Here is a 26,657-nt window from a genome sequence, read left to right on the forward strand (position 1 = left end):
TCGTATTTTTTATTTTGAAACAGGATCTGCCTAACTTGCTGTCACCTCCCTCAGCCTCCCAGAATGCTGGGAGCACTTAATATCAAATTATTTCATTGTGATGTTCCCAGAGGCACAATTATTTGAGGTATATATCCCTGTTTGCCTCTTTACTAAACACGCTCGGAACCTTCAGGTCTCTTTTTTTCCTTTAATTCTTTGTGGACAGGATAATTTGTTCATATTTTTGTCCCTGCATTTTTTCTCCTAGGACCCAAATATATGCTCCTAATTTGTTATGGAACTGGATAAACAGTTGACAAGTTTGTTAGGTGAAAGAGTAGGTACTGAGGAAAGGCCTAAAGATGCTCACTGGGAAATACATGAGCTTTATTGCATGGACTTTGTAACTTAGATTAGTTTCTTGGAGACAGTGTATTTTAGTTTCTTTTCTGTAGTCTAGATTGTTGAGGTTATTCAGTGATTAAAAAATGGTTAATGAAATATAATTGTATTAGATTTGTTCCTTAATCATTGAGATAGTCTGTTTAAAGGTCTGCTGGGAATAGATGTGACATGTCATGTGTAAAAGTAATCATAAGTTTGATCTCTGGATGGACAAATTTTTCATTTGTGGTCCTAAGCAACATTCCTTAACTTTGAATAACGTGTGTGTGTGTGTGTGTGTGTGTGTGCGTGTGTGTGTACACGTGTACGCCTGTGTGTGCTCGGTTGGGCACAGGAGGAAAGATTGATATCTGGATGAACTCCCTTTAAGGACTCAAATCATCTGTCTTCAACTTTTCTGGGACTCCAAATATTTAATGTGCAAAATATTTCCTATCCTTTCTTATGTTGATATCAATAGTAGATCGACACTATGAAAAAATTTATTAAAAACTCTACTTTCTCTTTTTTTTTTTTTTTTTTTTTTTGGTACTGGGAATGGAACTCAGGTCCTTGTGCTTGCACAGCAGGTGGCGAAACCACTGAGCTAAATCCCCGGCCCTACTTTCTCATTTTTATCATAGTCTTTCTGAATAATCTTTTTCAAATTTAGCACGTACCCTAAAAGAATATGTATTAGTCAGAAAACAGAATTTAAGAGGTAGCATTTCCCTCATTAAATTTTTGAATCTGTTTTTCTTCTGGCCTAGGAAAATGAATTACAATGAGTTAACAGAAATCCCATATTTTGGAGAACCAACATGTAATATTACTCTGCTTTCATTGTAAGTAATTGAGATTTCAGATCTTTCACTTAAATTAAGAATAGTATGTAGGTTTTCTTTTTCTTTCTTTTTTAAGTATTCATATTGTTGATCCTGATTAGTTAGCATTCTTGTGGCCAGGAATAGATCACTGGCAATTGCTTTAATATAATCTTTGTTTTGTAGAGTCCATAATTTAATCCCAGAAATAATTCCAGAGGCATTCCAGTTTTATCCTGCTCTTGAGAGTTTAGACCTCAGCTCAAATATAATATCAGAAATTAAGACATCTTCATTTCCCCGAATGCAGCTTAAATACCTGTAAGTAAAGTTTAAATTAGATTTACTTTAAAGTGTATTTTTATTATTCATTGTTGCCCCTCTGCCCCCAAATGTCTGTATTTATTGGGATTTTAGTATGCATGTGTGAAACAAACCTGGAGTTGAGTTTTTGGGGTTATCACCCACTTTCCCCGCAAAAGAAAGAGTACACTATAGGCATTTAGGATAATTTTTGGGATTTCATCCTAGATTTTTCTTTTTAAAGCACTTTCCCATTGAAGTATACCCCAGCCTTATCATATCTAATTTTGTAGATGAGGAAACAAAGCAGTTAGGGCTGGGGATTTAGCTCATTGGCACCAAGCCTGCCTTGCAGGAGGAAGGTCCTGAATTCAATCCCCGGTACAAAAAAAAAAGAAAGAAAAAAAGAAACAATGCAGTTAAATGATTTGTGAAGTTGTACGTAGTTAAGTATAGAGTTGGGGCTCAGTGACTAGACTTGGGTAGAATTTTTATTTTACTAAATTTTTCTTTTTGCTGTTGTCTTGCTCATCTTAGGAATTTGAGTAATAATAGGATAACTACCTTGGAAGCTGGTTGCTTTGATAATTTATCAAGTTCCTTATTAGTGGTAAAGTTAAACCGGAACCGAATTAGCATGATTCCACCTAAGATCTTCAAGCTGCCTCACCTCCAGTTCTTGTGAGTAACTAAATAGATGGATTATAAGGAGATAATTTCTCCTTACAGTGTTTTTTTTTTTCTTTCTTTTTAATTTTTGGTAGAGCATTTCAGCAAACCAGTTGTTTGATTGTAAAACTTTTTGTTTAAGGGAACTTAAAAGAAATAGAATTAAGATTGTGGAGGGCCTTACATTCCAAGGGCTTGACTCCTTAAGATCTTTGAAAATGCAGCGGAATGGAATTAGCAAACTTAAAGATGGAGCATTTTTTGGCTTGAATAACATGGAAGAACTGTAAGTACTAGTAACTTGTCTTAGTCACTTTCTCCTTGCTGGGACAAAAGCCTCAGGCTTTTGAGAGGATTCAGTTCCACAGTCAGTTGGCTCCAAGGCAGGAAGGGTCTGGTGAAGGAAAGCTGCTTAATGGCAGCCAGAAAGCAGAGAATGAGAGGAGCAGGGAGGGAGATATACTCTTCTAGTGACCCACCCCTTCTGACCACACCCACCTCCTAACTGCACATTTAGCTTTGAATTCATCAGTGGATTAATCCTGATGAATATAGCCTCCCATAATCCAATTACCTACGAAACACGTGGGCCTTTGGAAGGGACATGCTAGATCTCACCCATAACAGAACTAGCAAAGGAGCCTGTCTGGAACTTTTTAATGCCAGATGGATAGGATAGCTGCTTAATTATACCGAAGTATATTAGTTCTTTCTCCATTTACAAAGCTTTTTTTTTGAGGGAGTGGCTCGAGATTGAATTCAGGGCCTTGTACATGCTAACTACCTATTCTGCCACCAAATTGTGCTCACAACTTTCACACGTATCTTTTAATTTCTGTTGGTTACCTGGTATTTGTTCATTGGTCACCTGGTATTTTTGTCATTCTTACAAACTTCTCTGATGAAAATTATCAGAATTTATCCAGAAGAAGAGTATTATACCACTTGGCATGTTGATTTGGTAGGGCTGATGTTTTAGATAGTCTTATTATCTTCTAGCACTAAATGTTAAGACATAAATGTTTATCAAATAAAATGGATCATTTGGTTGAACAAAGGTATGTGGGTCTCTGAGAAAGATGTAATGAAGATTTAAAATTGCTTGCTATTGAAATGCCGCATTTTGAAATACTTTTTTCATCTCATTCTCTAATTCTGCAGAGAACTAGAACACAATAATCTTACACGAGTGAACAAGGGTTGGTTATATGGCTTGCGAATGTTACAGCAGCTGTATGTGAGCCAGAATGCTATTGAAAAAATCAGCCCTGATGCATGGGAATTCTGCCAAAGACTATCTGAACTGTAAGTGTTGGGTGGCATTTCATCGGAGGCTGTAAGACTAGAGCAGGTTGGAATAAATCATTCCCATGGCTAGTAATGAAATCTGTTGTCCCTCTTTCCTAGAAGTTTGTTGGAAGCATTAAATTATTGTATAAATATAATAAAAATTTAAGTTGATTCAAAATATAATGAATTCATTACCTCCCATATTTCCTGTTTTAGTGATTTGTCCTATAACCAGCTGACCCGCCTGGATGAATCTGCCTTTGTGGGTCTAAGTTTATTGGAGAGATTGAATTTAGGGGACAACAGAGTCACTCACATTGCCGATGGTGTATTTAGGTTTCTTTCCAATCTTCAGACACTGTAAGTACACTCATTTTCTTTCTTCTTTAAGAAAAAAAAAAAAAAGAAAAAGGAAAACACGTAATCAGTCTGTTTTTTTTTTCCTTGCTCGCTGGAGATTGAGCCCAGGGCTTTGTACATGCTAGGGAAGTGGTCTACAACTGAGCTACACCTCAGCCCCAGTCTGCAAGTTTGTTTGTTTATTTATTTATTTATTTATTTTTGTGGTGCTGAGGATCAAACCCAGAGTCTCTCATATGCTAAGCCAGTGTTCTACCTCTGAACTGCATCCCTAGCACCTTGCAAATTTATTACGGTAATTCTTTTTTTTTTTTTTGGTACTGGGGATCAAACTCGGGTCCTTGTACTTGCGCAGCAGGTGCCGAAACCACTGAGCTAAATCCCCGGCCCTATTACGGTAATTCTTTGTGGTTCTTCTTCCTTGTGCCTCAGGGCAAGTCATTCTTACTTGTTTATATCCCATAAATAAATCTTAATGCATATAGTAGACAAGTTCAGTGTTTTTTGTTGTTGTTTGTTGTTTGTTTTTTATTTTTGTTTTTTGAGACAGGCTCTTGCTATGTTGCAAAGACTGGTCTCGAACTCAGCCTTTGAGTGCTGGGATTACTCAGTTTATATTTTAATTATGGGTTAATCACATAAACAGTAAGGCCTCTCTTATTCTGCCAGTTGTTGTGGCATAGAATACAGCTGCTAGTGTCAAGAATGCAGTAATTTTCTTGTTGTCTGATCTTGACTATGCACCAGAACTATTCTCATTCAAAGGATGTAGGATATGTGATAGGAACAGCTCTGTTCACTATTACTAGTTTGCTACATGACTTTGGACAGAAGAAACTAATACTTTTTTTTTTTAATGTTTTGGTGTATTTGAAACTAATACTTATTATCTGATATATGCCAGGTGCTTTCAAATATTAGGATGGTGGGCCAGGGATTTAGCTCAGTGGTTCCACCACCTGCCTCGAAAGTGCAAGGTCCCGAGTTCGATCTTCGGTACCAAAAAAAAAATATTAGGATGGTACTACTTTTTTCCCTATTAGGCTGAAATTTGAGAGATTAAAATAATTTCTTAGAGGCACATAGCTCATAAATGTTTGGATCAGGATTGGAATCCAGGTCTGTTTGATGCAAAAGCTAAACTGTATTTTATACAATCAGATAAACAATTACTTAGCTTTCCCTGATCATCGTTTTCTTTGTTTCTTCAAATTAATTAGATGGTTGTTAAAGGAAATTTTAACTGTAAAATCCTGTGGTTTTGTAAGTCAAATTTTTTGCCCTGTCATGGAATATAATCATATTGAATGATATAGAGGTTTTAAAATGAAATACTAGCAGTCCTCAATATGGAACAGAATAAGAGGGGAAAGAAAGGAGTAATTAATAGAATTTGTAGATTTGTATTTTATTTATTTTTGTAATGTTGGAGATTGAACACAGGACCTTTTCACTGAGCTACATTTCCAGCCTTTTTAAAATTTTTTTATTTTGAGACAGGATCTTGTTAAGTCACTCAGGTTGGGCTCAAACTTGTGATTCTCTTGCCTTAGTAATTTTGTGAAGGTGTATCTATACACATGTAAGTATATGTTTGATTTTCCTTGTTAACTTTCTCTAGATTTGGCCTTGAAAAATTAAAAAGCAATCCTCTTCTTTCTTTTTTCTACATCATCAGGTGAAACTAGATGAGTGCAGGCTCAGAAACTTATATCAAAGTTAGCTGCAGCCTAGGGCCGGGGATTTAGCTCAGTGGTTCTGCTGCTTGCCTCGCAAGCGCAAGGTCCAGAATTTGATCCTTGGTACAAAAAAAAAAAAATTAGCTACAGCCTTTTGACAGTTGAAGGGACAGCAAACAGGTGTTTTCAGAATATCCTACACTGATTATTACTTTTAGGATTAAACTTTAGGAAAGTAATTGAGGAAGTAAATAGTTGTCTAAAGCCACAGAAGTAAGGCAGAATTAGAATCAGGTCTGAAAAACTCTGGCTTTAGCCCAGTACTCTCACAAGAGTAGATAGTTGTTACTCGCTTCATTGAGTGATTTCTGTTTATGTTCTGCAGTGGAGGAGATGGTTCTGAAGTGACAAGCCACTGATAGTTATTCCTTAGTAAAATAAAATAAACTGTGTTGGCTTTTCACTTCAAGTAAAGATGGCTCAGCAAGAAGAAGGACTTCCTGCCTCCTTGCTGTTACTGACACAACTTTGTATATATCTTATAAAGAAGAAAGCTTTGTGTTTTATTATTAGATGGCTTAAGGAAGCAAAAGTGATTAAATATTTTTAACTTGTATTTCTTCTGTCAGTACATGATGTGGTACAATTGCGTTTCCTCTGAGAATGGAATAATGGATTTTAAATGATCTATACTTTTCCTTTTAAAGAAAATACAGTGACAACTCTAACACATGGGCATATCATTCTTGATTCCCAGGGGGGATGTTTAATTGCTTTTGAGCTGTGAAGCTCTGTATTGATATTACTCTTTGTCAGCCATTTTAAGGGCCCAGGAGGAAGCTTAGGTAGCCTGAAATCCAATTAGTTTGAAATCAGATTGTAATACTTATCTCCTGTATCTTGAAACCCTCCTTCTTTCTGAAGGAACTTGTCTATAATTTTTAATATGCTAACACAATTAAATGCTGTTAACTAGGAAGATTGATATTCCTAGCAGGTTGTTTAATTTATATATTAAGGCCATCTTAATTCTTAGCTTATGAGAAGCAGTTTTTCCGTGTTTATCACAGACGTTTGAAAAAATTTTTTTGTAGATTTTTTTAAAAAGTAGAATTGGGGGCCAGGGATTTAGCTCAGTGGTTTCGCCGCCTGCTGTGCAAGCACAAGGACTTGAGTTCGATCCCCGTTAACAAAAAAAATAATAAAAAAATAAAAAGTAGAATTGGGTCTTCTTCATGAATAACTTAAGATAAGGATCAGAATTAGCATGTGCACCTTGCATTGTCATACCAGGCTGCTGCCTGATGGTATGATGGTCCTGTTGATTAACATAACCTCTTTCTTTGACTGTTTTTTTAGAGACTTAAGAAACAATGAAATTTCATGGGCCATAGAAGATGCTAGTGAAGCCTTTACTGGACTCACAAGTCTCACTAAATTGTATGTATTTGCATATGTCTACAAAGGTATATTTTCAAGAACCAGTTGTAAATGTGATAAGATTATGTTTATTTGATACCACCAGAAACTTTGAGCCTTCTGACCCATCTGCAAAAGGAAGGAGCTTTGTTGTTTATCAAGTGATTTGTTTTTAGTGGGGCACTTTTTATTGGTAAAGCACTCCTAATGGGCCCTAAAAGAGAAGTTATGGAATCTTTTGTTAAAAACAGAAAAAAGGGGAATTTAACTCAATTTAACATAGAAAAACTAACATTTTATTAGTGGTCAGGATGGTTGTTCAGAGGTACCTCACTGAACTCCAACATCATAATAAAAGCCTTCATGCCGTGCTTAACAAGTTGAGTGAATTTATTTTTATTTCAGAATCTTACAAGGAAACCAGATTAAGTCAATTACAAAGAAAGCATTCATTGGTCTTGAATCCCTTGAGCATCTGTAAGTATTTTACATACATTTCTCACTATGTAAATAATCTTTGCTGTTATCAGAGCTTGTTACAAGCATATAAGAAAGTGTTTATAGGGCCGGGCATGTACCTCAGTGGTTTTGTCACCTGCTGCACAAGTGCAAGGACCTGAGTTCGATCCCTGGTACCAAGAAAAAAAAAAAAAGTGTTTATATGACTTAATTGGAGAAATGGTGACTGGTAATATTTCATTTCTCTTCATTTCAGAGATTTGAACAACAATGCTATAATATCTATCCAAGAAAATGCTTTTTCTCAGATTCACTTGAAAGAACTGTAAGTAACTTATGTTTTTCTTTTTTCTTTTAAATCATTAGATCACGGTGTGTGCTTTTGTGCTTGCAGTGTGGTGAGGGTGACCCAGATGTTTCCAAGTATGCAATTTAGAGAGGAAAAAAATATACAGATAATATTTCAGTTATATTAGTGGCTGAATGAAATTTAAAAATAACAACACTGACAATGTGGCTCCAGTGCACATAATCAGGAAACCTTAGCACTGCTGCCTGTACTTTATATGATGCCCTGCTGTGTTGTGCCCCCCCCCCCCCCCCCGCTTTTTGACTATCACACCGGTGGTGGACCCTATGGCACTTGTGCCATAGCCAGCTGTTTGTTATCATTGAAATCTCTAAAAGGTTTGCTGTCAGTGGATTATCAGAAATGTGTTCTCAGGTCTTACCCCTTGGATGGGTTAGACTTTAGGTATAATCTGTGATTTTGTTCTTTAGTTTGTGAGTTGATCTAGAACTTTCAATGTAAGTATCAGAGAGAATGTCTGTAATCTGTTCAAACTACTAAAGTTTTCACAATAGTTATAATAAAAAAAAAAAATTTTGTGTGTGTGGTAGTAGGCATTGAACCCAGAGCCTTTCTACTTAGCTACATCCCTAACCTGGGCTTTTTTTGGTTTGGTTTTGTTTTTAACTTTTGATACGGTCTTGTTAAGTCACTAAGTTATTCAGGCCAGCCTCAAACTTGGAGCTCCTCCTATTTCAGTCTCTTAGAGTGCTGAGTTCACAGGCATGTGCCACCATGCCTGACAAAAATACGAAATTTTCTGCCTTTTTTAAAATTCATGATTTTTAACATTACTAAGACAGTTTTGTCATAGTTTATAAAACCATTGATCTGCATTAGGTTGGAAATTTTAAAGACTGCTTTTTACTACAGATAATCTGAGATGCACTGGAAATGTGTTAGACTTTAAATTGCCTAGGTGTTCAAATCCTTGCTCCCTTGCTTAGAACTTGTGACACTGGGCAAATTGTTTAGTGTAAAACTCAGTGTTTCTTTTCCAAATGAGATAGCACCTCCCTCAGGGTTATGTGAAGGTAAAAATAAGATAATTTGTTTATTGAAATATTTATTGTCTACTGTTTGAGGTACTGTTCGGGATGCTAAAATGCAATAAACAAGACAAAGTCTCACTTCTTGTAGCATATTAACAATAAATTCTAAGGAAGATGCATAGTAAGTAGATATAGAATATATTTTCAGGTAGTAAGTTTTCTAAAGAAAAGTAAAACCAGGTCAGAAGTATAGAGAGTGACAGGAAATACTATTTTAGATAAAGTAGTCAGAGGAGACTCTTCTGAAAATACAGCCTTTGAACCAGGAACTTAATGAAATGAAGTGGCAAACCATGTGAATATGGGTGAAGGCTGGGCCAAGAAAGTGAAATGCAATCAGATGAGCAAGAGCCAGATCATGTGGAGCCAAATAGGCTAAGATGTGTGTTTTTTTTTTTTTTTTTTGGTCTTTCCTTTTGTTTTCCTAAAAGCTTCCTAGGAAACTTGGAGTGTTTGAGAAAATGCTGAGCACAGAGCTTGGCACATAGTAAAAGTTGAATAACTAATATTAACAACAAAAGTTAAAATGTTAGGAAAGTCATCATCAATTATTTTCTGGTAGTTTGTTTATTTATTTTGTGGTACTGTACTAGGGATTATATTCAGGGCCCCATGAATGCTAGGTAAGGACCCTACCACTGAGCTACATTCCCAGCCTTCTGCCAGATTTTTTTTTTTTTTTTTTTTTTGGTACCGGGGATTGAACTCGGGTCCTTGCACTTGGGCAGCAGGCGGTGAAACCACTGAGCTAAATTGCCAGCCCTCTGCCAGATTTTTAAAATGCTTTTTTTGTGGAATGAGAAGGTATCTTGAGATATTTTGAGGTATTTCACCTAGCCTTAGTTAATGTTTAGAACATGACTTACTATAAATTAGTTGTACCTTTTTTTTTGCTAGTGATAATCTGAGGGCCAGCAAGAGAATTTCTTTAACTGTTGTTATAAGAACTCAGTGGAACATTAATTTAGATAGTAAGTGAAAGCAAATGTTGTCTTTTTAAGCTTTAGTGATTTATTTAGTAATTTGGGAGTTGGGACAAAGATTTCCTTGCTTGACCAAATCTTAGGCTCATGACTTCATAGGCCTCTGTTACCTTTCTGTAAAACAGTTCTACCAACTACTAAAGCAGTTCAGTAAGAACTCCCTCACTTGGGTATCTAGGCACCTTCAGTATATGGTCATATTTCTCTGTTCAGGTTCCTAGGTCCATACCATTCTCCAGGTGACATCTGAGCATCCTGCCCTGGCTTCAACAAGAATCCTCTTAGTTGATTTAGCTAGAATCTCCTTTACTTCTTATGTTTCTTCTTAGTAGTTTTCCATCCACTGTTCCCCACCTACTCCATGGCTATAAATTTCCATTTGCCCATTCTGTATTTGGATTTAAGCCCAATTTCTCTCCCCTATTGTTAAATTCCATCACAGTGGTCACTGTACTGAATGAGATGGTCTTGAATCAAGTCTACCTTACCATGCTTTAACAAATATCTTTGAATAATTTTTCTTTAACAGTTAGGTTGCTGTGGCTTGGATAGAATCAGATTCATCATTGGACCCCCAGACCTCTCACCCAGGACCCCAAGTGTACACCTTTGAAGCCTTTGTCTTCACTCCTGACTGATTGATCGGGGATCCAATGGTGAGTCAGACTGGTGAACCATTGCTCCGGACAATGTCTGTTGAAGCTGGTGAGGAGAGATTTTGACTCCTAAGTTTCTGACTATACTTTCTGAAGCTAGAATAGAGTACCAGGCTTCTTTTGAGAGGTACCTCCTGGCTGGAAGGATTCTCCCTGGCCTGCTTTCCTGAGTGGAGATTATTCTCTGACTCCATGGGCTGGACATACCTCCTGGCACCCTTTGAGGCTTTTCTGTTCCATTGGAACTTCTGTCACCTGAATCCCCTCCTGTCCTCCTGTTATGTGCTCTGCTAACTTTTGTCTGCCTCCTTCATGTTGGAACTTCATTGGTCTCTGTGGGAAATTGAAGATCTCCTCTAAGGTCTCTCCCCTCTCCTTTTCCTATTGTTGTTGCCCCTTCATATTTTTTTTTTTTTGTCTTGATAACAGTTCTCATTAAATTGCCCAGGCTGGTGTTGAACTTGTGATCCTCCTGAAGGTCTCCCAAGTAGCTGGGCTTATAGGTGTGGGCCACAGCATCTGAGTTTTTCTTTACTACTTTTATCTTCTCTCTCTCTTTTTTTAAAATCAACCTTGTTCTTTTTATTCTTTTAATTAATTAATTAATTTTTATTTATTTATTTATTTATTGGTTACTGGGGATTGAACTCGGGACCTTCTGCTTGCGAGGCAGGTGCCCTTCTCTTTTGTTCCTGTGAATCCTTTGGTATGCCCCTTGCAAATCCCTTCTCTTGCATCTTCCATCCACCTCCCACAGATGTTTCCTCCCCATTCTAGTCTCTATTCATTTGAATTTTAGGCCATCTATCCTCCGTTGGAGCTCTCAAGGGACTGAGACCCCCAAAACCAGCCACAGGAGGGAAAAAGACTGAATGGAAATAGACTAAATTCTTTTTTTTTTTGGTTCTGGGGATCGAACTCTGGACCTTGCGCTTTCGAGGCAAGTGGCAGAACCACTGAGCTAAATTCCTGGCCCAGAAACATTCTTAACACATTTAATTTTTGTGAATGTATATAGAACCCTGCTCCCAACTGTTGAGAGATCAGCTGTTGTAGTCAGGGTTTTGGTAAGATAATACATTTACTACAGGATGAGTAGTTTACAGGATTGTTTTATGATAATTACCCAAAAAGTCAAATGCAAAGGAGTACAAGAGATTAACTGCACACTAGAGGCCCAAAGAATCCAGCCAAGGGCCTGGATCCCAGCAATTTTCCACACACATCCAGCTGAAGGCTTAGAGTCCAAGGCAATGTCCTCCACAAGTCCAGCCAGTGGCCTAGAGCCCACGGCAATGTCCATATTGAGGATCAGCATCTGGAAGGCCCAAAGGCCATTAGTGGAAGGCAGAAAACCTATGCCGGTGAGATGAAGGATTTCTGCCACTAAGCTGAGAGATCCACATTGGAGCCAGGAAGTGATGCTCACAGTGAAGATCAGAGCTCCCCTGAAGAAAACAGCAGCCATTCCCCGCAAAAATGAGGCCCCGAGGTCTTCCTCCAAGGAGAACGGCCTAGTTCGCATCAGGAAAACCATCCGCAGCAAGTTTCTCCTAGAAAGTCAACAAGCCCAGCTCTTCCCCGTCAATTCTCTTTTTATGGCTATTGGTAACACTCTTCAGTTGGATCCTCCACGCCCAGACCATGCTGATTCAGTTCAGCTGGGCGTTGCAAGTTGACCATTAGTTTCTCCACTACATCAACAGTTTTTTTCAAGTACATATTGAATGTGTGAGAAAATAGATCATGCTTTAGGCCAAGGGTTTGCAAACTTCAAGGAGTAGTTGTTAAATACTGTATTTTGGCATTGTGGGTCATATGATCTTTGTTACAACTATTAAACTTTGATTTTATAGGGTGCAATCATAGACAAGATGCAGATGTCTGGTGTGGCTATAGTTGAATAAAATTCTTTTTACAAGTGATGGACCACATGTGGCCTGTAGGTTTTAGTTTGCCACACTCATATGTAAGACCATAAGACTACAGTATCGAGAGTTTTCATGTTATGTGGGCCACATTACTTGAGTAAAGTGCAATGAAGTTCTAAGTACCCTTCTTCCCACACCAATATAACATACAGTAAGGTAGGTAACCCCCCCCCCCCCCCGCTCCCCTTACAGGGGATCAAACTCAGGACCTTGCGCTTGCCAGGCAGGCGTGGTGCCACTGAGCTACATCTCTGGGCCAGAAAATTTTGACTCACTGATCAAAGAAGAAATCAAAATGAGAATTTTAAAAGTACTTTAGATCTGAATTATAATGAAACTACTACATATAAGTCAAAGCTTATATTGTAGAAGGAATCTAAAGCAGTGCTTAGAGGAATAATTATTGTTTTAAAGGAATATATTAGGAAAGGAGAAAGCTAAACATTAATCTGCCAAACATGTGGTATAAGAAGTTTAAAAAAAAAGAAAATTAGAATTTAAGCAAAACAGAAAAGAGGAAATAAAAACACCCAAAGTTAATGAGATAAACCCAGAAAAGCCAAAGTTTTTTTAAAAGACTATTAAGAATATGGATATAGCTCAGCAGTAGAGTGCTTACCTAGTATGCTTGCCTAGGTTCAATCTCCAATAACCCCAAACTCCTTGAAAAAGACTATTACATAGATAAACCCCTGACAAGATAGACCAAGGGAAAAGAAGAAGACACTAATAAAACAGTATTAGAAAGAATGAATGGGATATAATGAAGATGCTATAAATATTAAAGAGATAAGAGAATTCTTTTGTACTGGGGATTGCACCCAGAAGTGAAAAAATAAAGTGAAGAAAAGATGAGAGCTATTTTACTTAAAATAGTGAGTATAAGATAGTTTATATTACTGTTTTACTGACTCATGGCTAAAGTTTTAGAATGAAAGCTGTAAATTCTGTGTTTGGATCAGTTTGTATGGGGTGGATGTGTGTGTGTGTGTGATGTATGTGATATTTTTCTACCTGTAGGTGGTATCATCAATTTAGAACATTCTTTACTTACTTTTTTTTTTTTTTTGGTACTGGGGATCGAACTCAGGACCTTGCGCTTTCGAGGCAGGCACTGGAACCACTGAGCTAAATCCCTGGCCCCTTAGAACATTCTTTAAAGGGAGTTCTATTCCACTTGTCTGAGAGACAATAAATTAAATAGTAAAATTCCTAGAAATATAGAAAGTAATCCAAGTGGTTTTTTGTTCTATGACTTAGGTAAATCTTTTTTTTTTTGCCATGATGGGGATTGAACTCAGGACCTTGTGCTTGCAAGGCAGGCTTGGTACCACTGAGCTAAATCCCTGGCCCTCCTGCAAATATTTTTACATTTTTTGGGGCTTTTTTTTTGGTACCGGGGATTGAACTTGGAACCTTGCGCTTGCAAGGCAGGCAGCGGAACCACTGAGCTAAATCCCTGGCCTAACCTGCAAATATTTTTGATACTTGCCTTTGTCAACAAAAAAGATAATAATATGATGGCTAGCTTTATTTGATGTCTTAGGAAATTTTCATGAGATTTCAGTTAAGTATATATAAATGGAATAAAAATTTATTAGTAAACTTTTCAATAATAATTATGTTCTATAAAATATACCCACTTAAAAATAGTTTCAAGGGCCAGGGATTTAGCTCAGTGGCACCATGCCTGTTTGGCAAGTGCAAGGTTCTGAGTTCGATTTCTTGTACAGGGGTGGAGGGGATATGCTTTTTACTTGAAATTCTAAAGTATGTACGGTAAATGATATTATTAAAAATGTAGATCATTTCCAAATAAGATGAAACACTGAGACATTGATTGCTGAATGTAAGTCTAAATGTATCTTTTAATTTCTTAAATTTTATAGAAAAACTGTATTGGGCTCTCTTAGGAATCATGTATACTACAGTGAAAAAATTTACTATGACTAAGTATATGCTTTTAGAAATTGCAAAATGATGTATTTATAAATTTGTTAATCTGTGGAAAGTTAGTGTGTGACAGTTAAGCTTTGCTTCCTAGTTTTCTCTAGATGTAATAACTACTAAGGTAGGAAGTCTAATAAATATATGTAAATGAAACTAGGAATTCTAGTAAAACAATAATGCTGTATGCAAAGAGAGTAGAATGTTTTTTGAGAAGAAGAGATAAGAGAGATGAGTAATTTTGTGTTAGTATGGAGTTTATTATTTATTTATTTATTTGGGTTTTGAGACAGGGTCTCACTATGTAATTCAGGCTGGCCTAGAACTCTCAGTGATCCTCCTGCCTCAGCCTTCTTTTTTAAAAAAATTTAATTCTATTGATATTTTAGATATACATAAGATAACATTCAACATAGGAAATTTGTACCTGTACGTGAACATCTTGATTTTTCTTTTTTTCCATTCCCCTCCCCTCCCTGCAGCCATCCCCCTTCTCTACAAAAGCTCTGTTTTCATTTTTTCCCGTCTATTTTTTTTTTTTTTTTGCTTGTCCCTCCTTTTCTTTTCCCCTCCTTCCTGCTTCCTGTTTTGAACATTTTCTTCCTATTTCACAGTATCTATTACACATTTTGGTCCTTATTTACCCTTTCAGTTTCTCACAACAGGGAAACTATGTGATATCTAAATCGTATTTGTCCAATTTATTTCACTTAGGTGTATGATCTCAAGGTGTATCCATTTATCTAGAAATATCTTAAGCTTATCCTTCTTTATGGCAGAGAAGTACTCCATTGTATAAAAAACCACTTCTTCTTTATCCATTCATTGGTTGATGTGCATTTGCGCCATTTCCAAGATTTATCTATTACAAACTGTGCTGCTGTGAACATGGCTGTGCATATATCTCTGTGGCATCATACTTTTAATTCTTCTGGGAAGATAGCAAGAAGGGGAACAGCTGGGTCGAACAGAACCTCTAATTTTAGTTTTTTGAGGAATCACCACACTGATTTCCAAAGTGGTTGCACCAGTCTACCTTCCCACCAACAGTGGAGCAGGGTTCCTTTTCGCCCACAGCCCTGCCAACATTTGTTAACTGGTTTATTTCTTGATAGCAGCCATTGTTTCTGGAGTGAGATAGAATCTCAGCATTGTTTTAATTTGCATCTCTTGAATGACCTGTGATGTTGAACATTTTTTCATATATTTGTTGTTTCTACTACTTCATCTGAGAAATGTCTATTAATTTTAGATGCCCATTTTTGGATTGGGTCTTTAAATTTGAAGGTTCTGATTTTTTTGAGTTCTTTAGATATTTTAGATATTAGTCCTTTGTCTGAAGAACAACTGGAAAAAAAAATTTTTTTCCCACTCTGTGGGTTGTCTTTTTCACTCTGTTGCTGATTTCTTTTGCTGTGCAAAAGCTTTTTAATATGATGAGATCCTAGTTGTTGATTCTTTGTGATAGTTCTTGTGTGATTGGGGTTTTGTTCATAAAGTCTTTGCCTACACCAATGTCTTCAAGAGTTATACCTGTTCTCTCTTCTAGCAGGTTTAGTGTTTCTGTTTTAATATTTAGGTCTTTGATCCCTTTGTATTTTAGTTTAGTACATTATGAGAGGTATGGGTCTAATTTTACTTTTCAGCATGTGGAAAGCCAGTTTTTCCTGCACCGTTTATTAAAGAGGCTGTCTTTCTTCCACTGAAGGTGTTTGGCCCTTTTGTCAAAGATACGGTGGCTGAGTATGTTTGGAGTTGTTTCTGCATCTTCTAATCTGTTTCGTTGACCCTCAGGTCCTTTTTTGGGTTTTTGTTTTTTGTTCTTTTTGGGTCAGTAGCATGCTGTTTTTATCACTAACTTGGTCGCATAATTTCAAGTCAGGGATTATGATACTCCCTGCCTTGTCCTTGTTGCCCAGAATAGCTTTTACTATTCTAGGTCTCTTTAGGTTTCAGATGCATTTTAGGATTGTTTTCTCTAATTCTGTGAGGTATGCTATTGGTATTTTGATTGGGATTGCATTAAACCTATATAACAGTTTTGTTATGGCCATTTTAACTATATTGGTTTTTCCCAAGAAAAAGGGATATCTTTCCATTTTCTGATATCCTCTTCCATCTCCTTTTTCAGAGTACTGTAGTTTTTTGTTTCTTTGTTTTTGTACCAGGGATCGAACTCAGGATCTTGCTCTTGAGAGGCAGGCGTGGCACCACTGAGCTAAATCCCTGGCCCCAGAGTACTGTAGTTTTAAGTGTAAAGGTCTTTTATTTCCTTCATTAGATTGATTCCTAAATATTTCAATTTTTTGATGCTGTTGTGAAAGTTGTGGTTTCCGTGATTTATCTCAGTGAGTTTGTTATTTGTGTACAGGGATGCTATAGATTTTTAAGTGTTGACTTTGTATCCAGCTATGGTACTGAATTTGGTTATTTACAAATCTTTTGGTGGTATTTTTGGGGTCTTGTCATCTGCAAATAATGATAATTTAACTTTGTTGTTTCCTATCTTTATTCCTTTTATTTCTTTCTCTTGTCTAATTGCTCTGGCTGTTGTTTCCAGAACTATATTGAACAAGAGTGGTGACAGTGGACATCCTTATCTTGTTCCTGATTTTAGAGTGAAAGCTTTCAGTTTTTGACCACTTACTATGATGTTGGCTGTTGGTTTTTCATAGATGGCTTTTATCAGGTTGAGATAAAGACCATCTATTCCAATTTTCTGTAGGTTTTTTTTTTTTTTTTAATCAGGAATGGGCATTGGTCTTTGTCAAATGCATTTTCTGCATCTATTGAGATGATCATATGGTTTTTGTCCTTGGCTCTGTTAATATGGTATATTACATTTATTTTGGGGGTTTTTTCCCCCAGTACTGGGGATCGAACTCAAGACCTTGCATTTGCGAGGCAGGTGCAGTGCCACTGAGCTAAATCCCCATCTGTATTACATTTATTGATTTGCATATGTTGAACCATCCTTGCACCCCTGGGATGAATCTTGGTTGGTTATGGCATAATCTTCTTGATGATTTGCTGCATTCCATTTTCCATTATCTTATTGAGGATTTTTTTCATCTATGTTCATTAGGGAGATTGGCCTGTGGTTCTCTTTTTTGGTTGTATCCTTCTCTGATTTTGTTATTAGGGTAATGTTTGCTTCCAGGAATGAATTTGGGAGTATTGCTTCCCCTTTAATTTCATTAAAGAGGTTGAGAAGTAGTGGCATTAGGCCTTCTCTAAATTTCTTGTAGAATTTAGCAGTGAATCCATTGAGGCCTGGTCTTTTCTTTGTTGGTAGGTTTTTAATTACTCTTCAGTTTCATTGACTGACACTGGTTTATTTAGAATTTTTATGTCTTCTTTCTTTCTTTCTTTCTTTCTTTCTTTCTTTCTTTCTTTCTTTCTTTCTTTCTTTCTTTCTTTCTTTCTTTCTTTCTTTCTTTTTGGTACCAGGGATCGAACTTGGGTCCTTGCGCTTGCACAGCAGGCAGTGAAACCACTGAGCTAAATCCCCAGCCCTATGTCTTCTTGACTTAGGTTTAGTAATTTATATGTATCTAGGAATCCATCCATTTCTTCTGTTTTCCATCTTATTAGAGTACAGGTACTTGAAGTAGGTATTGATGATCTTCTGGATTTCTGCAGGATCTGTTGTGATTTCACCCTTTTCATTCCTAATTGCATGGATTTGAGTCTTTTCTTTCTTTTGATAAGATTGGCTAAAAGTTTGTCAATTTTAATCTTGCAAAAAACTAATTCTTTAATTCATTGATTCTTTGTATTTTCTTAGTCTCTTTTGCATTAATTTCTGCTCTGATCTTTGTAATTTCCTCCCCTGTACAAGCTTTGGGCTTGACTTGCTCTTCTTTTTCTAGAAGCTTGAGTTTCGACATTAGGTTGTTTATTTGCGCTTGCTCTGTTTTTCTGATGTGGGAATTCACTGCTATAAATTTCCCTCATTTTTCATTGTGTCCTATAAGTTCTGGTATGTTGTATTGGCATTATCTTAATTTCTTCTTTAATCTGTGACTCATCAGTTGTTCAGCAGGGTGTTATTTAATTTCCGTGTGTTAATGAAGTTTTTGTGGTTTCTTTTAGGGCTTGAAAATTCTTTTTTTTTTTTTGCGGTACCAGGGATCGAACTCAGGACCTTGCGCTAGGCTTGAAATTCTTTACACCAAGCCCTCCTTGATTTAATGGCTTGTATTGAGAAGTCTGCTGTGATTGTGATGGGCTTTCCTTTATAGATGATTTGTTTCTTTTCTCTACTAGCTTTTAATAATTTTGTTCTTGTGTTGAAATTCTGGAATATTGACTATTATATGCCTTAGGGTGGATTTTTTTTTTTATCATGGCTAATCTGAATTCTATATGCTTTACTTATCTGTGTAAATTCTTTCTTCATGCTTAGGAAGCTTTCAGCCATTACTTCTGTGAACAGGTTTTTTATGTCACTTGCACTATCTCCTGCTTTTTTGTTGACTCCAATCAATCTTAGTTAATCTTCATCATTATGCAACTGTTGGATTGATTTTTTTATAGTCCCTTGCTATTTTTAAGAAAGTTTTCTTTTCATGATTGCTAACTGCAAACCTGTCTTCTAGATCTGATATTCTGTCTTCATTTTGGTTCATTCTGCTGTGTATACTTTCAGTAGAATTTTTAATCCCATTCATACCTGATTGAATTTGTTTCATGAATTTCATTTCTTTCCTATGTTGGGCAGTCATTGTTTTCCATCATTTTCCTAAGCTTGTCAATTTTTTTTTTTATCTGCATCTACTCTAGATTTACTGTGTCCTTCATTACTGTCATCATCTCTGAAGTTATCTGAGAAATTATTTCTGATTTGATTTTTTTCTAGAGCCTCATTCACCTGCTTTGTTACTTCAGAGAATCCAGGTGGGTGGCTTTAGCATTATTCCACCTCATTGCCCCATGGATTTGCCCTTGGTGAGCTGAAAGTCTGGGGTTGTAACTTGCTTCTGTGTCTTCTCATTTTCTTTTTAAAAAAATTTAATTCCTGCATTGATGCTTGTAAATTGTTTATGGTGGGTAGCTGTATTGCTAGTATCAAAAACCCTTAGGAAATGGCTACTTCTCAAAAATGTCTACCAAGTGTAGCTGGCTTTTGAGTTTTGAGTGTATTGCAAGATTCTACCTCTTCAATTTATTGGGGATGAGAAGTTGCTGCCTATTTGGCCTAGACCCTTGTTCTTTGGCACTACCCTATAGTGTTTGTTTATGGCCCTCAGGCAGTCTCTGTTTTGGCATACAAGGAGAACAAGTGATTACAACAGTTATGTCAAATTGGTTGAAGAAGTACAATCAGTAATAATAGTGTCAAGCTGGGGATTTAGCTCAGTGATTCTGCCGCCTGCCTCGCAAGCGCAAGGTCCTGAGTTCATTCCCTGGTACCAAAAAAAAAAAAAAGCATCAAACACTGCCTAGAAAATGACAGAGTGTGACAACTATTAATTTGCCACCTTTAACCATATGAACATGATTTGTAGTTATATAACAAAGTCTAAAACAAATCAGATAGTTGTATACAGTAAATATCCCTTCAATATGGGGATTTTACCCTCAGGGTAGAAAATTTAAAAGGGGTTTCGGGAAAAAAAGTAGAGAAATAGAAGAGAGATTAGAAGGAAGACTGGAGGACCAACGAAGATTACGCAAGCTTTGGGAAGCTAGTGAAGATAGGAGGAAAAGAAAGGATGAGACAGAATCAAGAACAGAACAAAACAACAAAACCAGATACAAGGTTCACACTCATATAAAAACAATAATAATCAAGAAAAAGAGAAAAAGAATTAAAAGGAAAAAGCAAAGGAAGGAAATAAGGGGGGAAAATAGTCCACTTCAGAGCATGTCTGTGCTATTACTGGTAGGTAGAACTCAGATCCCAGCAAGCCAGCAGTAGAATTATGGTGGGGTGGTGGATAATCGCATCAAACCTGCACCTTTAGTTTCACTGAAGTTGACATGCTGCTTCTGGTTTCTGGCTGTGAGGCTAGACTCGAGTTGTTCAGCTCACCACACTCCTGGTGCCTCCTGCCAACTTGAGCTCGGCTGCACCTCATCCTGCCACTGGGAGCTGTTAGATACAGCCAACCCTAGCTGTTCTGAGTTCTGAGTTCATTTGTCCCCTTTCCAAAATGGCAACTAGCCACCCAATTGCCCTCTCCTGGGGGATGTCTGAACTGGAATAACTCACCAGTCACTGCAGTCTACAGTGTTCACTGGTCCGTTCCACTTATACGTGTCTCCGTGGAGGCCCCTTTGCTCGCCAGTAGTCACTGTGCACCTGCAGGTTTGAGCCTCCCCTCCTACGCTGTGAGCTAGGGCTTAGGGAGAAAGTCCAGCTTGTCATCTTCCTCTTCTGTGTTGAGGTCTCTCTCTTTGCTCTCCCCATGGGCTCCAATTCTCACTTCAGATCCTTGCAGGGTCCCAGGGACCCACTTCCCTCCTTCCTCCCTTTCTCACGTTGCTGTATTCCAGCATCTGGACACCAGATCTCAGAGAGACTGTTTTTCTGCTGTTCACCATTCCTCCATCTCCTTGGAGGTCCTCTGGTTCAGCGTTCTGAGTTCTGGGATTATAGGCATGCCACCATGCCTGGCTTAGTATGGAGATTACTTAAAATTGTTCCATGGGCCGGGGATTTAGCTCAGTGGTTCTGCCACTTGCCTTGCAAGCGCAAGGTCCCAAGTTCGATCCCTGGTACAAAAAAATACAACCCAAAAAAACATTGTTCCAAAATGAAAATGGAAAATAAAGAACAAAAACAGGATGGATATAGGAAGTTGGGAAGAGAAAATATCTCGTGTGGTTCAGCTGGCTACATTTGAAGGAATTTACTGCAGGGATTTAAAAAGAAGCGTTAGTATCAACAGCATGCCTATATAAAACTAAAATATAATTTTCTTGCATCAAACAACGTTATCTTGGGCTATTGTTTTGCTTTTGTTTTTTCCTGGGGTATTGGAAGCCCTCATGCATACTAATCAGAGGCTCTGCCACTGATCTATGCCACTAGCCCTATTGGTTGATCTTGATAAAGTTTTTTTGGATTGATTATTTATTTATTGAGATAGTCTCTCTATATAGTTAGGCTGGCCCTGCCTTTGTTATGAAGCCCATGCTGGCCTCAAACTCTCAGTGAACCTCATGTATCAGCCTCCCAGGTGCTGAGATTATAGGCATGTGCCATACACTGGCTTATTTAACTGTTCTTGAAAAGAGACTATGAATGAATGAATTTTCTCTTTCTTTTAAATGATCTGCCTAGAAAACAAAAATTATTCATCAAAATAATTTCCTGCATTTCATGTTGTCATTGTGAGGTCTTTGATTACCTAAGAAAACTGAGTATTCTTGATACTAAAAGAGCTAAGTTTTATTCACAACTATGTAACCTCTTATCTCTGCAAGCTTTTAAATTTTTTTTTGTCAGTTTGGTTATTAAATGTTTAAGTATTGTTTCCTAATTATCTGTGATCCTATTTAGTAAATTGTTCGAACCTTCAGATTTTTTGGACAGATTTCCCAAATTAAATTCTAAATAAAGTTTTTTTGACCCTATGTTAATGTGTGATTTCCCAGTGGTCTCCTGGTGAGATCTCATTCTCTGCTGGTGCTAGGGATTGAACCCACGTCTTTGAGCATGCTCTACTACCGAGTTACCAACTCTGCAAAAATAGGAGAAATTAATTACTATGTTTTCTTTCAAAACAAGATCTTCCCATACTACCCAAGGCTGGCTTTGAACCCTTGGGCTCAAGTAATCCTCTTGCTTGACATCTCCTAGTAACTTGGACTACAGGTTCAGCATGGTATCTGGCTCTCCCTGGAAAAAAACTTTTTTTGTTTTTGTATTCAGAATTGAACCCATGGCCTTTGCACTGAGCTACACTGATAGTCCTTTTTTTTTGTTTCTTAAATTTAACCATGACCATTCTAAGTCATTTCTCATTCACAGGCAGTTATTATTTACTTTAATGTGTTCCTGAAAGGTTTTGCAAACAGTTAAAATTTGGAAGTGCTTCATCTTCAAAGAGGTTCATGGAAAACATTTTTATAAGTACAGGTTTCTGATAACTTCTGATATCGCACTGGTAAGCATGTCATTGGACTAACAATTTCCAGAACTCTAATGAAGGAATTGGTGGCTTTATGAAACTAGTAGCCCAAGATCAAGCAGAAAAACAATTATATGAGATTGGAAGAACTGATAAAGGATAATTACAGGTTTGGTTTTGAAACATTGCTGGTTCTATTTCCAGATTTAAGGAACTACTTCTCTTTTTTCTTAAGCTGTCTATAACTTAGAGCAATTAGGCAAAATACATCTTTGTCAGCAAAAATGAAACAACTGCTTTTTCTCCCTGCCTGATCCCTCCCAAAATTCACAAACTTAGTGAATATTCTTACTTTCATGGCAGTGTAGTTATTTACATACGTTCAGTAGGAATATATTCTTGCAAGAGGACACAGTTGGAAACACTGGTTTTATTACCAAGGCTTTAGCTGGAATGTCATATTTAAGAATGTTGTATAAAATTAAGCGTGACCAGTTAGTTTTAAAGAACTAAGATTGACCTTGAGATGCCAGTGCTTTTAAGAGCCCCCTTGGAAAATCTAGCTTTATACTTTCCTTTTGTGTTTATTCTAGGCCAGTGATGGCGAACCAGTTAGAGCTTTCAGTGATACAAGCAGCCTCACTGAGGAACATGTGGTGTAGATTCACCACCTCATGTAGACCTTACAAGTGAGCAAAGAAGCTTCAGAATGTTTTGAGAACCTCAAGAAGAGAAGAATTCCTTCAAACTTATAGTACTGAAAGTAAAGTTTGGTGGCAAATCCCTGGCTTGGCTTTGTAACTCTGAGATACTTTCAAAAATGTAACCAGAAGCCGGCTGTGGTGCTATGCACCTGTAATCTCAGCTACTTGGGAGGCTGAGGCAAGAGGATTGCAAGTTTGAGGCTAGTGTAGGCAACTTAGACTTTTGTTTCAAAATAAAGGGTTGAGGATGTAGCTCAGTGATAGAGTGCTTGCCTAGCAAGAATGTGGCCCCATACAAAAAAGGAGGGAGTGTTCTGAGATTTCTTTCAAAAGTTATAGCAATGCAAATTCAAATAGGACTCTGGTCAGTTGCCATTCTTGTTGCACTAATGCAAATAATCAGACCAAGTCTAATAAGACTAGATTTATTTTGTAATCAGGAATGGAAAGTGGTGGGGAGGGGTGATTGTAGAGAGAAAAATCTTTGTTTCAGTGGAAAACTGTATTGTACCTTTGTGGCTTCTGTCACACACATTTTGCTAGTCTTTACCAAGATTCTAATCTAGTTTCCTCTTAATATCTGGCTACAACTCTCCAAGCTGTTATTTCCAGTTTTTTACCACCCTCCTGACTTGGCATAACTAAAATGACCTTTTTCCTAAATCCCTGTACACCGAAGCTGGATGACTCCAGAGAAATTTCAGAGAAATCACCATAGCAGATATGTACAGTCGACCTTCATGCCTGTTGCTGTGTGGAGTGCTCAGAAAGTTCACCTGTACTCCAGGGTGCATTACCAGAGATACTTACACTGTGAACCAGGAAAATCTGTCAGATTGCCCTGATTGTCCTAATTCCATCTGTTTTGTTTTGCTTTTTGGTACTGGGGATTGAACTCGGGTCCTTGTGCTTGCGGGCTAGGCCGCAGAACCACTGAGCTAAATCCTCAGCGCTCCTAATTCCATCTGAAGATGCTTTTGAGTTGAACATCTAACTTTTTGTGTGAATACCCTCTGGACTTAATAACTGAATTTATCTTTTGTTTTGTTAACCTTTTTTTCTTTTATTTTCATAGAAGTACCCCTCATTAAATGTCTTGATTGTTCATACACCTAGTAAATTACCTTTACAAGCAGGTGCCAGTTGATGATTGAGCTGGTCCTACTGAACAAAAGGTGACAGAATAAAAGGACTTGCCTTGTTCCATGGAAAGAAAGACATGTCTCTTCCTTCCTTGCACATATTGTGCTTAACAGTGCTTTTTTCTTTTTTTTTTTCTTTCTTAAATTCTTTTATTGGTACATTTTAGGTATACAACACATTTACATTTCTCATTGGGAGCTTGTACCTTTACATGACGCATCTTGGTAACAGTGCTTTAACAAGTACTTCTCAATTTTTTTCCTCTAACAGCTGCTTCAAACATAATGACTGTTGCAGGAACTCCAGTGCATTCTTTTTTTTTTGGTAGTAGGGATCGAACTCGGGTCCTTGCGCTTGCGAGGCAGGTGATGGAACCACTGAGCTAAATCCCTGTCCCTCTAGTGCATTCTTTTACTGAAAAGTTTTGGCAGGAGGATTACAAGTTCAAGGCCAGCCTGTAAATTCACTGAGACGCTATTTCAAAATAAAAAATAAAACAGAAAAAGGCTGTGTCTTAGTTACTTTCCTCATTGCTGAGACAAAATACCTGACACTCCCAAGTTAAAGGGAAAAAGCTCACAGTTTGTAGAGGTTTCAGGTCATGGTTGGCTAGCCTCTAAGGCAGTGTAACATGGCAAAGGGGCTTCACAGAAGAGAAGCAGTCCATGGCTCGGCAGAGCAGACAGCAGTCAGCAAGTACCAAAGCAGCTTCTTTCTGTCTCTTTATATTCTATCCAGGCTACCTGTGGTGCCAACCACACCCTGGGTGGGGCATCCTTAATCCCAGCATCTAATCCAGCCACCTTTGAAATTCCCTGTGACTTGGGGGACCTCTAGATACAAGCTGTAACAGGCTGTGTTTGTTTATTGCTTGCTTGGTCCACATATACAAGCTCTCTGAGAGCTGTCTCTATGGCCTATAATGGTGCCTAACATATAGCAGTCCACTCTCAAATATTTCTCTATAAATGAATGAAACTGAAGAATTCTTAAATGCAAAAGATAATTTTTGCTGGTTTAAGTAAAATTGCCCTGGACAAATTACAGTCATACCTTGGTACTTGACTACTTGGCCCCTATATTCATTGTTACTCGATTGCCTGTGACTTACAGCCCTTTCCAGCCAAAACAGCTTGTTTGGTACCTGTCAGTTTGGTTGCTTGTTGTACCTCCTGGAACCATTAATGCCATGTACCAAGGTACTACTCTATGGCTTTGAGGTACTGTTAAAGACTGGAACTTCTGGGCTGGGGATTTAGCTCAGTGGCGCCTCATCTACCTAGCAACCACAAGGTCCTGAGTTTGATCCCCAGTACTGCAAAAAAGAAAAGACTGAAACTTCGGTGGAGCCACAGTTTATATACCTTTATACTGAACTCTCAAACTAGATGAAGATTTTGAACCTGCATACAAAACAAGTTACAATGTTTTCAGAATCATTTGGCTTTTCTACTTTTAAGTGGACAGAACATTTAAGGGGTTATGGAGTGAAAACACTGATTTTTTAGGTATGTTTTATAGACCTCAAATACTTAATGCCTCTCAGTCTTAAGTTGAAGTACACGTTGTCACAGGGCTAAAAAGTTTTACTCACTATAGCGAAGATTTCTTTCTAAAATATATAGTAAGCAGCTTTTGCTCTCAACTTTTCAAAAATTTAAAGGGAGATACAATGAATACCCATATGCCTACCTAGATATATCAGTTGTTAACTATTTGCTGGGTTTATATTTCCCTTCCACACTTTTTATCTCTCTGGCTCCCACTTTCACTGTTGTTCTCTTCCCTACACTCATGCATATATACATACATGTTGGTGGTTTTTGTTTTGTTTGGCTGACCATTAAAAGTTGTAGGTGACATGTCACACCAGTATCTCATTGTGTACCAGCGCGATCAAAAATGTAGTGAATGTCTACACTTCTAAAAAATTTATTAAAGACATTGCCATTAATCCCTCTTAAAATCCTCCACCTTGCTTCAAACACATCTATCCCATGCTTGCCATTTTCTGAAGCAGTTCTGGAAATCCTCTTCTCTGTCCTTAGTTGAGGCTTTGTTGCTGCCTCGATGTCCAGAATTGATTCAAAACAATCACCTTTCATGGTTATTTCCACTTGGGGAAGAGCCAGAAGTCACACAGTGCCAGGTCTGGTGCGTAAGGCACACGAGGACACACCGTAATCTTTTTTGTAAGCCTGCCTTTCTCTTGGTTGGCACTCAGCAGTGGCATTCACTATGTTTTTGGTCACACTTTGTAAAGACCTGAAAGGGGACTTACAAAACATCTCCAGAGAGTGGCAAGGTGATGGAATAAGTGCGTTCAGAGTGAGGGGAAGTATTTTGAGGAGTCTGATGGGCAGAGTGTCTGTTACTGTAATAAATTTATAAATGTAAATATTTACTGTGTACTTCGGTCACATTGCATATTTCCTAAGAATA

The 26,657-nt window shown here is 37.6% G+C and overlaps 1 protein-coding gene across 1 annotated transcript in view; it reads left to right on the forward strand.

Annotated features, from left to right (window-relative positions):
- Lrig2 (leucine rich repeats and immunoglobulin like domains 2) overlaps positions 1 to 26,657 on the forward strand; it is a 61,074-nt gene that overhangs the window by 19,793 nt on the left and 14,624 nt on the right. The window contains exons 3-11 of the mRNA XM_004853755.3: positions 1,137 to 1,211; positions 1,377 to 1,511; positions 2,031 to 2,174; positions 2,305 to 2,448; positions 3,324 to 3,467; positions 3,669 to 3,812; positions 6,851 to 6,931; positions 7,316 to 7,387; positions 7,626 to 7,694. Of these exons, the coding sequence (XP_004853812.1) occupies positions 1,137 to 1,211; positions 1,377 to 1,511; positions 2,031 to 2,174; positions 2,305 to 2,448; positions 3,324 to 3,467; positions 3,669 to 3,812; positions 6,851 to 6,931; positions 7,316 to 7,387; positions 7,626 to 7,694 (1,008 nt within the window). The remainder of the gene's footprint in view (positions 1 to 1,136; positions 1,212 to 1,376; positions 1,512 to 2,030; positions 2,175 to 2,304; positions 2,449 to 3,323; positions 3,468 to 3,668; positions 3,813 to 6,850; positions 6,932 to 7,315; positions 7,388 to 7,625; positions 7,695 to 26,657) is intronic.

This window comes from Heterocephalus glaber, unplaced genomic scaffold, assembly GCF_053883595.1.
Source record: "Heterocephalus glaber isolate CG9 unplaced genomic scaffold, H.glaber_assembly_v1.0 deba00001442, whole genome shotgun sequence".
Classification (NCBI taxonomy): domain Eukaryota; kingdom Metazoa; phylum Chordata; class Mammalia; order Rodentia; family Bathyergidae; genus Heterocephalus; species Heterocephalus glaber.